The sequence below is a fragment of the Sphaerodactylus townsendi genome, linkage group LG01 (genome assembly GCF_021028975.2).
Source record: "Sphaerodactylus townsendi isolate TG3544 linkage group LG01, MPM_Stown_v2.3, whole genome shotgun sequence".
Taxonomy (NCBI): domain Eukaryota; kingdom Metazoa; phylum Chordata; class Lepidosauria; order Squamata; family Sphaerodactylidae; genus Sphaerodactylus; species Sphaerodactylus townsendi.
In genome coordinates, this window is record NC_059425.1 from 118,350,174 (window position 1) to 118,364,411 (window position 14,238).

The 14,238-nt window shown below is 40.3% G+C and overlaps 1 protein-coding gene across 1 annotated transcript; it reads left to right on the plus strand.

Annotated features, from left to right (window-relative positions):
- The first annotated feature begins 379 nt into the window (after positions 1–379).
- Positions 380–14,112, plus strand: LOC125437745 (amine sulfotransferase-like). The gene is made up of 8 exons (XM_048505678.1): positions 380–394; positions 878–926; positions 2,409–2,617; positions 4,386–4,512; positions 8,286–8,380; positions 9,348–9,528; positions 10,602–10,735; positions 13,891–14,112. The coding sequence occupies exons 1-7, from the start codon at positions 380–382 to the stop codon at positions 10,730–10,732; spliced, it is 807 nt and encodes a 268-aa protein (XP_048361635.1). The 3' UTR covers positions 10,733–10,735; positions 13,891–14,112.
- The last annotated feature ends 126 nt before the right edge of the window (positions 14,113–14,238 follow it).

Below are 14,238 nucleotides of genomic sequence, written 5' to 3' on the forward strand. Positions count from 1 at the left end.
GAAGTCTGGCTCATGCAGAGTAAACTGTAACATTTCCTACTGGTCCTAGATCTGCTCCAGGGCAGAAGTGGAGAGCCATGTGTAGGCAGAAACCAGGATAAAATAGCCCTGGTAATTATGATCCCAGTTTAAACCTGGTGTAATTGTGCAATGCAAAAATGGCCTCAGTTTCCTTTTTAGAGGAAACCACTCTGGTTCTCATGTATAAGAGTTTTAAGATATTTTTTAATATTCATGTGAATTTTATTGGAGCCTAAAAACAATGTATTTTGCTTCTTCAAATTTTATTACTGAATTTTAACATAGGTTCAATTGACTTTGCTTGAATGTCTAAAATCATCCTTCAGTTTGAATATATGACCTAGCTGAAAGGCCTACTATGTCAGATTTGGCAGTAAGTTGGAAAGTAAAGAGGAACAGATAATCCCAGTTTTTGAAGCCTGCTCAATTTTAGCAGGGAGGGCAAATGTAACAGTGGTGGTAACGATGTTTGCCAATAACTGCTTTTGCAATGCTTTACAAAGTGCAGCTTGTAGTTCAAAGATCTGATTGGATTTTGAGAAATTACTACATACATTCATGTCAGCTCCACAAATAGAATAGCTTTCCTTGTTTGAGGTGCTAACAGTTGTCTTCATTGTTAAACCAGGGAGCAGAAAATCCGATCAGAAAGTAAGCACTGTAAATAAATAATTCTAGGGTTGCATTTCCATGGCAAAGATTCTCCACTCCAGTGTTTTCAAAGTGTATAGTCCATAGTCCAAAGATCTGATTGGATCTTGAGAAATTGCTACATACATTCATGTCAGCTCTGCAAGTACTATAAATAGCTTGCCTTTCATGACACACTAACAATTGTCCTTCACTGCTGTGGTAGAATACTCCAAGGAGCACAAGATCCTTCAGATCTGAAAGCCACTCAGAAGGTAAGGGCTATAAATAAAGCTGGATACAGAAATAGATGGGACAGGGGGTATTCATGAGGATGTCCACACCAAATAGCAGGTGCACTATGCTCCTACCTTGGGCTAGGCAGCAAAAAGTTACATAGAATGAATACTTATCCTCAACAATGTGTTACCCAAACTGGACCCAGAGAAGGGGAAATTATCTGTAAAGAGGATCCAGGAATCAAGACCTTATTGCCTTTGTATACCAAAGTGGATCTCAATAGGGCTATCCCAAAATAAGATTATGAAGTGGATGTGAGAGAGAGTAATTGTAAACACAAATAAAGCATTCTATTGTATACAAAATTCTAAAACATAATTTGCAAAGTTTTAGAATGTGGGGTGAGGACTCACTTTCAACCAATTGCCACACATTTCATCAACATTCCAAAGAAGAAGCAGGGCCCAGTGGGACAGCAGCTTTAAGCTGGCCTTTCATCAGCTTTAGCACTGGTGCAGAAATTCCCCCATCAACCCTCCCCGCCCCAAAGAAAAAGCAGACCCCAGTGGGGCAGCAACTGCAAACCACCTTCCTGTCCAGCCTCTCACTGGCCTGTCAAATCTCCCACCCGCCCTCTCCCCCAAAGAAGAATCGGAGCCTGGCAGGAGGGCACTGGTGTGAGAGCGCCGCTTTCAGGCGCTGCCTGTTTGCATGTGTTGTTTACCTTGCCTTCCCTCCGAGCCTCTGGAGGGAGAAGTGACATGCCCACACTGCTCTCTGACCCCCGTGGGTAAAAAACACATGCAGACCTGAGGTGGCTCCACTCTGCGGTTTGCAGCAGCTTTGGCACCACCTGCACAAGACCATACAAACAATCCCGTGGCTTCACCGGCATTAATTATGCTGGTGGACAGCCTCTTCTGCCACTGTGCAGTAATGGCCTGAGCCAATGCAGGGAATGGGGTCCTCATTTTGGCACTGCACTACTACGCACCCTAAAGGTTGGCAGAGATGGACAGAAACACAACTGTCTTTAAAACAGGATTCCCCCAACCTACCATCAGTCAGTCTGGTAACAGTGGGAGTGGAAAAGAGCCCTCCCACCTGACATGGGACTTGGAGCAGCCCAACCAGCCCCCTACTTCCCCCTGTAAAAACAAGCAGGAACCTTGCCTTGCTGTGGTAGTTGCCTTTTGTTTTCTTCCAGCAATGCTGGGCTGGATTGCAAGGGGTGGTGGTTGCTGCTGCCACACTAGGGCCTTTGGCAAAGTTCGGAAGCAATTGGGCAGGTTTGGGAGAGAGCTTTTTAAAGGTGCCCAAGCCAAGTCTCAGCATGAGAAGGCACATCAGAAGGACAGGGTACCAGAAGGGGCAGTTGACAGCTGGCTAGCCTACCCCAGGAGGAGGAGCCCCTTCCTGTTTCTGGTAAGGCCATATATTTTGTACTTGTTTTACACTACTGACTTCTATGTATAATTGGGATATTAAGTCAATAGCGACATTTTTCTCATTCTTAGGCACAGTTTGGACTCAGAACATTTTGAGCCTGATTCATTATGAAGGTCATCGAGATGGAACTGAAGACATAGGCATAGTGAAAAGAGTCCCTTGGCTGGAGAACATAAGCGGTAATACAAATTACATCAGTCGCCCATCCCCTCGGCTCTTTACAAGCCATCTGCCCTATTATTTGGTACCTAAGAGGCTAAGAAACAGAAGAGCAAAAGTAAGGCTCGCCAGTTTCATAATTTCGTATGATTCAATGTCTTTCTCTAATTCTGTTTCCACTGAAAATATTATACCTCTGCAGATATTTTTACAAGCCATACTTTCTTCTGCAGACAAAATGTATAATTACAAATTATGTTGATCTCAGTATTGATCCTCAGTACTCTAAGGTAAGGGGAACAAACTGCATCTTTCCTATCCAAGCTAACTTTTATGGCTTCATACAACCCTGAAGGAATCTAAACAGTGTGTGTGTGTGTGGGGGGGGGTCACTTTAAAAGTGTGCACATATAACTCCATTGCAAGCACACTATAATGCTATTTCATAGCTCAAACAGCTAGTATCTAACTTTCCACATTGAACTAGTTGTAGCAGTAGAAAATTCAGGAATGGAACTCCATGCTTAAACTGTGTACACTTGGGAAAGGGGAACTGATGAACAGACGGAGTAATCCTTACCCCACTATGTGACATGTGACAATCTCAGTTTACATGTGTAGAAGTTGTAGCTTTACAGGAAGAAAGAATGAAAGAAACTGACATTTTAAAAAAGATATATTCCCCTCACTTTTTACTAACTTGGTACCAAAGTAGCTAACCGCATATTTATAGTAACTCAATAATGACTAACAATGATTAATATAATACACAGCACAAATATGCTGCCAGTAATATCAAGCAATGTATTCCAATGTATCTTGAAATCATTAAAACAACAAAGCAGTCAGCACTGCTATTGAGAAATAATTAAGAGAGAAATGGGAAGAACACAAAAAGCAGAGCATAAAAGATTTCACAACCAAACTAGGCCATACCAAAAGCATAATATGGAAATAGGGTATAAAATAAAAATAAAGCTACACTTCTCCAAAAAGAAAAGTTAACAAAATGCGTGGGGGAAAAGATACTTTAGCTACGCAAACTTTGCAGGCTGTGCACCAGCCCAAAAGCTGTAGGGAGGGTGTTGCATAAGAACATAAGAACAAGCCTGCTGGATCAGACCAGAGTCCATCTAGTCCAGCACTCTGCTGCTCGCAGTGGCCCACAAGGTGCCTTTGGGAGCTCATGTGCAGGATGTGAAAGCAATGGCCTTCTGCTGCTCCTGCTCCTGAGCACCTGGTTAACAGGTGATGAAAGCACCGCTGTGACCTAGAGGTACATGGAAGGTCTGTTAAAAAGTTACTTTGAAGCTTGGAAGAATGATTACAACAAATGAAAGGCGAACAGCAACTATGCAGAAGGACAAGGTCAGTTTCCCCAGAGTGGAAGCTTCTGATATGGATGCTGCAAAAAAACTGAATGTGAAAATGCTGCTGTGTAAGGGCCCCTCAAGTTGCAGCCAACCTTTGGCAGCTTCAAGGTTATCAAGGCAAGAGATGCACAGAGGTGGCTTGCCATTGCCTGCCTCTGCACAGCCACCCTGGATTTCTTTGGTGATCTCCCATTCAAGTACTAACCAGAGTTGATATCCTGTGTAGTTCTGATGAGATCAGGTTAGCTTTGGTAAAAAAGGGTACAGGGCCTATTAAATGGGTGAGAGTGCTTAGTTAGGGTTGATCCTCACCAAGCAGCCTCAAGAAGCAATGTTTTATTATTATGTCCTCAATATAAATAAATTTGAAGGGTTGGGAAACATAAAGGTAACCCAAGAGAATACTGGGAGAATCAGATATGAAAGCTGAGTCTCACTGCTGTGTGCTTCATTTTATTGGTTTATCCCAATAGAGTATATTGAGTTTTATTGTAATTGTCAGTGTTGTTGCAGGTTATTTATGTGTCAAGAAACCCAAAGGATGTCTTGGTTTCCCATTATCATTTTAGCAAAATGTCACTCATAGTAGAAACAGCAGGAAAAATGGATGATTTCATGGAAAGATTTTTAGCTGGTGAAGGTAAGGGGTTATTTATAGCTTCAATATGAATAATTTTTGTCCCTGCACCTCTTTCTAGGTTTGAGAGAATAAACATCTTAAAACAGTAGAACAAATTATTCAGAAAGCCATACTACATTCTATTGAATACAATGCAGAAGCTCAGAAACATGTTCAACCAAAACCCAATTAAAACAATTTTTAATTAACTTGGATGCCATTTATGTTTTGTTGTAATTTAGTATCCAAGTTAAAACAAACTTTTTTTCCAGTTCATGTTTTTAAAGCCTTTGGTCACATAGAAAGACCATTTCTGTACTATGAATAGGGTGGTTACCTCTGAATCGGGAATACCTAAATAATTGGGGGGGGGAGCATGGGGAGAGTGGGGTTTGGGAAAGGGAGGGGCTTCTATGGGGTATCATGCCAAAGAGTCCACCCTCCAAAGTATTCATTGTCTCCAGGGGAACCAATCTCTCTGTTACTTGGAGATCAATTATAATAGCAGGAGATCTCCAGGTCCCATTTGAAGGTTGCCAACCCTAGCTATGAATGATCCAAAGTGTAATCTGTTTATCATGTAACATGTAAGGTTTATGAGCAGAGGTGTAGCGGGACCAGAGTGCGCCCAGTGCACCCTCTGTGTTTCCTCCCCCCCCCCCCATAGTGCCCTGCCACCCACACCACCACCCACACTTACCTTACTTCAGCCTGGGAAAGTGGCCTCTTTCCTTCAGGCTGAAAACGACCTGGTGGGAACTACACTTCCCATGAGACCTTGGGGCTTGCAAGATCTCCTGGGAAATGTAGGTCCCGCCAGGCTGTTTTCAGTCTGAAGGGAACAGGTCACTTCTCCAGCCTGCACTGTTACGATAAGGTAAGTGTGGGGGTGGGGGGCGCTGTGGGGTGTGGGGGAGTGGGGTGCTGCGGAATGGATGGGTATGATTTTCCACCCCCAAGCATGTGCCTGGTGCAACGTGTACCCCCGTCCCCCTGGTAGCTCCGCCTCAGATTATGAGCGCTAATATTCCTTGCTCACTAAACTTCCAAAGGCAATTAAAGATTTTTAAAAACTTTGTCACATGTTTATACCTCAGTTTTGATATTCTCTGCAACTGCAAATGGCCTCATGCCCACACAGAGAACTTTATGCCTAGAGCAACTTTCCCATTTCCTTAATGCCAAACTATATATGATAGCAGGCATGAGGCCAACCCATGCCCCCCAATTCCATTTCAAAGGGAGATTTAGACATTTAAAATTGGCACAAGGGCCTGTAAGGCACTGTGCCAAGAGGCAATCATGTTTTCTGCCCATGTGTCATGTGAGGAAATAGCTATGGAAAGATGGGTGGAGGTTGGGGTGGGTGGGGAAGAGAAGCTGTTTTGGAGCTTTACAAGGCATAGAAGGAGGAAACAAAGTATTGTGATGGCACTGTGGACCTTATCAAGAAAGGACCTAGTGGCTATTCTAAAATGCCAGAATTTTCCTCTAAAACCACACTGATGGCCACGGTTGACCCTGTGGCTGTCATCACGTCTAGTTTGGCCCTTAGTATATATAAAGTGTATGCACATTTTCTCTGCACTGAAGTGAATAGTGAACTCCATACACACAAGAGCTTCATATGTGTACCAACAGCATTCATGAGGTTCTTGATTAAAGAGAGCTTAGTAGCTATTTTAACATGAAATTTCCAGCCAAATTTATAATCCTATATATGTCATGTTTTAAGGGGTTACTTTATAAGTTACTTTATATGCATTACAATTATATGTTGTTACAGCGCAATGCTAAACAGAGTTATATTTCTCTCTACATGGGACTGCCCTTGAAGACAGTCTGGAAGCTGGAGCTGGTGCAACATTTGGCAGCTAGGCTGTTAGCTGGTACAGCTAACACATCACGCCAGTCCTTAAGGAACTGCGCTGGATCCCACTTTGCTTGCCCAGGGCCCAATTCAAGGTGTTGACATTGGCATAAAAAGTTCTAAACAGCTTGGGCCCTGCCTATCTGAAGGAGCAGCTACCCAGGCACTGAGGTCACATGGGGAAGTGCTTCTGGTGGTACCTCCCCCCTATGGGGTTCAGTAGGGTTGGGGTAGGTTGGACCACACTAGAGGGTTTTCCCTGTGATTGCCCCAGGCTCTGGAATAGCCTCCCCTTGAAGATTTGCCATGCACCTACCCTTTACAGATTTAGGTCCATGGCAAAGACCTTTCTCTTCACCAAGGCATTTGGCTAGCCCCCCTGTAAATCATCTCTACAGTTGCTGGCCGGTGGGGGGGTGGGGTCTGGGATTGTGAAGTTTGGGGTTAATTTTATGTGGGTTTTATTATTACTTTTAATTCTCATACTTTATGATGTTTTATTGTGCTTTTGTACTGTTTTGTGATCTTTTATTGTGTAAGCTGCCTACAAACTTGGTATAGGGAAGGATATATATTTAAAATAAATCAATCCATTGTTGGCTGTGAAGGATGTGACCCTGCTTTACGTTGCATGATTAGTTTAGTATAAATATGAGCGTATGGACTATATGCCTAACCTGTCAATGTTAAGCTGCTGATGTCACTTGATCGACCTGTTGCTGATCACATAATTCAGCAATCAGAGAGGTGTGCCAATTAAGCACAATACTTTGCACTGGACCCAATTAGCAAGCCTCTTCTGCCACCCATGATCTCAGGCTCTAACAGGTTAGAATGTTCCTTCTTAGCTCTGGTGCCCTTGAGGGGTAGGGTTGCCAACCTCCAGGTGGTAGCTATAGACATCCCATTAGAGATTAATTCCCCTGGATGGTTTTGGAAGGTGGACTCTATGGCATTATACCCCACTGAAGTCCCTTCCCTCCTCAAATCCTTTCTCTCTGTAGGTTTCACCCCCCGCACCAATCTCTAGGTATTTCCCAACCTGAAGCTGGCAACTCTAAGTGGCTTGAGCTGGCCCAAGTTTCTCTCCTTTCCCTTATCTGAGTCTTTGAAGTTACAAACAGCTTGCTGAATTTTCAAAAGAGAAAAACCTCAATCTCTTCCAAGTGTCACCCTGAACCACTATCTGAATAGAAGCTTTAAGGGACCAGTTTCCAGACATACAATCAGTGGTGGGATCCAAAAATTTTAATAACAGGTTCTGATGGTGGTGGGATTCAAACAGTGGCGCCGCCGCACACACGCACCTCCAGTCCCTATTGGGCAGGGAGGTTGCTTTAGTAACCCCTTCTCGGTACTCAAAAAATATTAGTATCCACTTCTAGAGAAGTGGTGAGAACTGGTTGGATCCCACCTCTGCATACAATACTCTTTCTACAGCACCAGGCTAAAACATTTCTGCTACTAAATGTTTTGTGCTGTTTTATGCTCGGGGGGGGGGTTGGGGGGGGTTGTTTTTGTTTTTATAATTTGTTAATTGTAATGATTATCATGTTTCTTTTGTGAGCTGGCACAAACAGCTCCTGAGGGGCAGAATGTACATTGTCCTAAATTATGAAAGAAAAAAAATGCCCTCACTCAAGAAAGCCACTCTTTGTTTTGATCAGGTGCCTCTTTCATACCCTTTCCATGGAGTAAACTTCTCAGCTTATCTTTTTTATTTTGAAATTAACTCAGAATAGCAGGTATGTATACATGAAGGTGTGGAAACCCATAAAACACAACAAGGGGAACTGAAGTATTGAAAGTCCACGACCAATGAAAAACTGGAACTGAAACTTGTCATCTCACACAGCTTTACAATGTCAGTTCTCATTTATACCTGCTTGATTTTTAATCCCAAAATAAATTTGATTTTTATCAGTTCTAGCTGGTTCATGGCTAGACCATGTCGAAGGCTGGTATGCTCACAAGGATGACTTCAATATTCTCTTCCTTACCTATGAAGAAATGAAGAAGGTAAGGCTGTTAACTGTGAAGGTGAAGAACAAGAAAACCATCTGATATATATTAGGCATCTTCACCCATGATGTTCAGACACTTTCAGCATAGACAAATGGAGTGATAATACACGCTTTATAATCAACAAAACACCATGACAAAACACACACACAATTATTTACACCACACCAGATTAAACAAGCAACCAACAGATGTAAAGCATCTACAAAAATGACAAAATGTGCCCAAAAGATAAAGAGCAAACAATGAACAAAAATATTGTAGTAGTAAGGAAATATACACGTTAATAGAAAAATATTAGCAGGCAATCACATTTTGACTGTTTTCAAATAAAGTAAGTTCTTAATATACTGTTATACATTACAACCCATTGAATGAGTTATATTATAGGTGAATGGATCAAAACACATTAAAATTTTCTCTACAAGGTAAAAAAAATCTCAACCTGAAGGAAAATCCTCAGAAATAAGGATGGATATCTACCAGTCAAACCATTTATAAAGATTTGATAAGAGGCAAGAGCACCTAAAAACGATATAAAGAATTAAATGATGCAACAATTGCTAAAAAAAAATGTAAAGTCAGAATTAACTAGTGCAAAAATACATATGAATTTAGCAAAGGCTAACACTGACAGTACTGGCAAAATCCCCACTCTCTGGTACAAAATAACATACACTAAATGTCATATTGTATTATAATGCAATAACAAAGACTTGTATGCTGTCATCAAAAGATCATATCTAATAGAACACTGCAGACTTTGTCTTTAATTATGACACTGAAATATAATTTAAAAGCACATATCAGTTAAAACCAGTTAAATCCAGATTCACGTTTAATCCATGTGGTATGTAAGTTGTGTGTGAATCCTCTTATTATTCTCATGCCTGATTCTTTTAGTTACTGGGTTCCTATGTTCTCAGTTCTGGATGTTCTGACCCCAAGCCATGTCCCATTTCAGGACCTGAGAAATTCTGTATTGAAAATATGCAGCTTCCTAGGAAGGAAGCTGACTGAGGAAGAGTTACAGACCGTTGTGGATATGGCTACCTTTGATAAAATGAGACTGGATCCCAGATCAAACTATGAAAAGTTGCCAGTGAATGTCATGGACAAAGACAAAGGATGCTTTCTTCGCAAAGGTAAATCACTGGGGCTTCAAATTAGGCTTCAACCCAGTAGTCATACAATTATAGTATTTGAGTAAATAAAATTTAAAGAGCTCCATAGAGTGGCTCATATAACATAGCATTGATTATATGCTCCTCTGCTATATATAACAAGACCCGAGGTTATTTTTTCACCTCTAAACCTGGTCATCCCAATTAAATCAGAAATTGCAAGAACTGCCTTTCTGTGCATCTATAATTTCAATGGGTCAAGTGAAATCACACTAGAATTATGGACTCTAAGGGTTAATGTAGAGGTTCTATGTTGTGTAGGTACAGTATCCCATTTCTCTGCTTCAGTGGTGTTTGATTGGTGTTTGGAATATGCTGTCACAGAAGGGGGTGATGGCCACTAACCTGGATAGCTTGAAAAGGGGCTTGGACAGATTTATGGAGGGGAAGTCGATCTAAGGCTACCAATCTTGATCCTCCTTGATCTGAGACTGCAAATGCCTTAGCAGACGAGGTGCTTGGGAGCAGCAGCAGCAGAAGGCCATTGCTTTCATATCCTGCATGTGAGCTCCCAAAGGCAACTGGTGGGCCACTGCGAGTAGCAGAATGCTGGACTAGATGGACTCTGGTCTGATCCAGCAGGCTTTTTCTTATGTTCTTACGAGTGGAGAAAGTGCTAGAGGTCTTTGAGTTGTTAATGAATTGGTAGATGCTGACCCTGCCCCATTGCTGCCATTGCCTGTTCATGACATCTAGGAAAATGTACCTACTGCAGCCTTGGTCCTGTGGTCTTTTTCCTGGTATTTGTGTGCTGTGGTACTCATCTTTTATGCTGCGGCAGCAGAACAGTCATATGACTGGGCCTCTAAACTTTATGTAAAGGACTTATTTTTCCTCTGGCAACATTTAACACTTACTATGCGGCCCTACTGAGTTGCAAACTTCTGAATCCACTGAAGTAAAGGGTTTAGTAAGATGCAATTGTTTAGGAATAGAGTGTTATAATTTAATTTCCATCATAATAAAATACAGAAATTACTGACGTCTGACCGCTTTCACTGCAATGTCCTCTCTCTCTTTGCTTCTTATACTAGGTACTGTTGGGGACTGGAAAAACATAATGACTATAGCACAGAGTGAAAGGTTTGACAGTGTTTTTAGAAAAAGGATGGAAAGTCTGCCTGTCAAGTTTTGCTGGGATATTAATGAAGACCTTCCATCTTGAAAGGTGAAAAATATTGTGTCCACATCTGTGCAAAAATAAAAATTGGGACCCCTGTTGGTAAAATTTTGTATATGCTAGCTTCTACATTCTGAAAAATGGAGAAATATATTAAGGAAGTTTTCTATTATCACTGCATTTTATTATCACAATCTCAAAATGATTTAATCCTGAGACACAGGTTATGCTGAGAAAATGCCCCTGGTACAAAGGGCATTTCATGACACAACAGAGATTGGAATCCAGGTTGAATCCAAATTATCCACTTTACCAAAAACAGGTGTTGCAATTTTCAAATATACTCACAAATATTCACAAACATTTTTGCTTCAGAGTCCAGCCTTTAAAGATTCATTTTTGTTCATATGATGGGAGCTGAGGCTGAAAGATCATGACTTGTCTCCTAACAGAATTTTTGATTAAGTGAGACTTTAACTCTCAGATCACTATATTTCTATTTGTCACACTCAATAATCCATCTTTTTTTTATACTCAACATTTAATTGCGCTAAGCCTTACAAATACTGTGTTTTTTGAATATGTAGTAACAAAGTCTGTTTTCATATGAACTTATTCAACCCCAAGGCAGGGGAATTTTGAAGGGGCAAAACATTTACCAATTTTGCCACATCATTGCAGATAAACTTATTTGAACTTCTCAAAGGCAGAAGTTACAAGAGTTCAACCACATCTCTGGTATAATTATTAACTGGAAACTGAGTTTAAAATACAATGCTATTTCAACAGCACCAAGCTAAAACATTTCTGCTGCCAAATGTTTCATGCTGTTTTATGCTCAGGTTTTTATTGGCTAGGTTTTTATGATTTGTTAATTGTAATGATTTTATCATGTTTCCTTTGTGAGCTAGCTCAAGCAGCTCTTGAGAGGGAGAATATATATTTTTCTAAATTATGCAAGAAAAAATGCTCCTCATCCAAGAAAGCCGCTCTTTGTTTTGATGGGGTGCCTCTTTCATACCCTTCCGTGGAGTAAGCTTCTCAGCTTAGCTTTTCTATTTTGAAATTAACTAAGAATAGCAGGTATATATACATGAAGGTGTGGCAACCCCTAAATGACAAAGTCTAAACTTTATGTAAAGAAATTATTTTTCCTCTAGCAGCATTTAACACTTAATGTGCAATCCTACTGAGTTACAACCTTCTGAATCCACTGAAGTTAAAGGGCTTAGTAAGATGCAACTGTTTAGGATTAGACTGTTATGCTGAGAGAATGCCCCTGGTCAGCATTTCATGACACAACAAAGATTTGAATCCAGGTTGAATCCAATATATTATTCACTTCACCATAATGGATGGAAATAGCAGGTGATATTAATTCAGCTATACTAGAACACGAATTTTTTATTTTGACTATATTTTTATTGAAAGCAGTTCCTAAAAATGATTGAACTCAAGAATATAGGATTCCATAGTCCTTCCTGTTTATGAAGTATGACCCTGGATTGGCCTAGTTAAACCCCCCATCTTTGAACACAATGGACCCTCATTTTGTATAGTTTGAATTCATCATGGGAGATTATCATATTGTAACAATATGCATCGATATATTGACTTTAGAAGGTAGAAATTCATTACAAAATCTATCTTGTCAGTTTCCTATTGACTCTTCACCCTACTCCATCCTTTGGTCAGAGTTGGCAAGCTGCCAAAGGAAAAGAATTGCTTTACCATGTGGATGTGTCATGAAAGTGAAGTACAGTCTTCACCAGTAACAGAAAAACCATGGGATGCGGGAACCCCCCCCCCCCCCCCGGTGTTTATATCAATTATTACACAATTTACTCAAGAAAAGCATACTGACATAATGAAATCACAGCAACTGAATATATAGTGGCAGTTATGTTGAGAGTAAAATATCTATGAATGCAACTGTTGAGAAAGGTCTTTTGATTCCAGCATTACCATGAATATCTTAATACACAAGAAATTGTCAGGAGTTGAAAATAGTCACAGCTGTTATGGAGAAACTTTTGCCTGTCAGTTATAGAAGTCCCTGTCAAAATCAACACCACACACTAACGCCTGGTTTAGTCAATCTACAGATAATCCCCCAGCGCTATAAGCCACTGTTACAGATAAGGTATTCTTCGTCAAGCAACAGAATGATAGAAAAGTAACCACACAGTTGACAAACTATCATCAGTGTTAATCCTGAGGTAACAATTATTGATTACAGGTCTATGGTATAGGCACCACTCCAGAAGCATTAATCTTAGGATATTAATCTTAGTAATCTGTACACATCACGGAATCTGAAAGCTGTAATAAAGAAACACAATCTTCTGGTCTGTTAGAGGCATGGGCTACACCGAAACACTAGGGCCTAGAACAGCAGAAAAGTGGATTGTCAAATTTTGGCAAGTCGAGTTAAAAAAACACCAGATTATCTTCAGATGAATTATCCCCTGTGAGAAAGCTATTCTGAATCCGTTTTTTAGGACAGACTTTTTAATGCTTGACATATTATACCCAAACGTTATTTGTTAAAATTTGATACCCTATAGAATATTGTTTATTGCCTATCAGAAACCTTACCTGAGACTACAGGGAAGATGCACATGCTTAGATTCACAAATACTTTAGCACTCTGCCAAGTGTTTCAGTAAGGATGCCTCCTCAGAAAAAATGATATTTAACACTAAAAGCCATTATCAGATGTATCTGATTCAGCACTGACATCTGAGCCACACTGGTGTGGTAGAACTATTTATTTTAGTGATAGCATGAGGGAAGAGAAATGGACATTAAAAAGGACTTTGATCTTATGCTTTGAGAAATTTCTTCTTATGCTATGATTCAAATACTGCTATCACACACCCCTATTTGTTGTTATGAAATTAAACTGCCATTGCAAAGGAACAGATTCTTTTTAGAATTCAGATACCTTTATTGGCATACAAAAATAAATTAAACTTCATTGAACAGTAAAATCAATAAATTACAAAAGGGGGATTAATAGTTGTACAGCTCAGCCATTTTGTTTCGGTTTATGACAAGCCTTGGTTTTTAGTACCAATGAAAAAAAATTAGCAATAGCGCTGGTAGAGTCTGGGTCCTTATCTGATAAGAGAAAGGGAAGTTGCTTCTTTTTACTTCAGGTTGTTAATTTGTAATAGTGGGGTAATTCGTTTCTTTCACAGATCAGTATGAAGCTGGCAGTCCAATGGTATGTGGGAGACAGAATCTGATATATTTCCCCCATATATGCAGAAGAAATCTTCCAGAAAGAGCAGATGATGGAAAGGAATTCAATCTGGCCATCATAAAAGCGCATTTATGGGAATTCTTTTCAGAACAATCAGTCCAATGCGTCAACCTCCCATCCTCAAATAAACTTTTTTTCTCTTAAATAAAAAAGGATACAAGACATGCTCTCTGTGTGAGTGGGTATGTGTAAATGAGAGCGAGGGAGAGACAGGGGTTTGCTTTAGATCAGTCTAGCAGGCCATGAAATTATGATTTATTCAGAAATTGATGTGCACTTTACT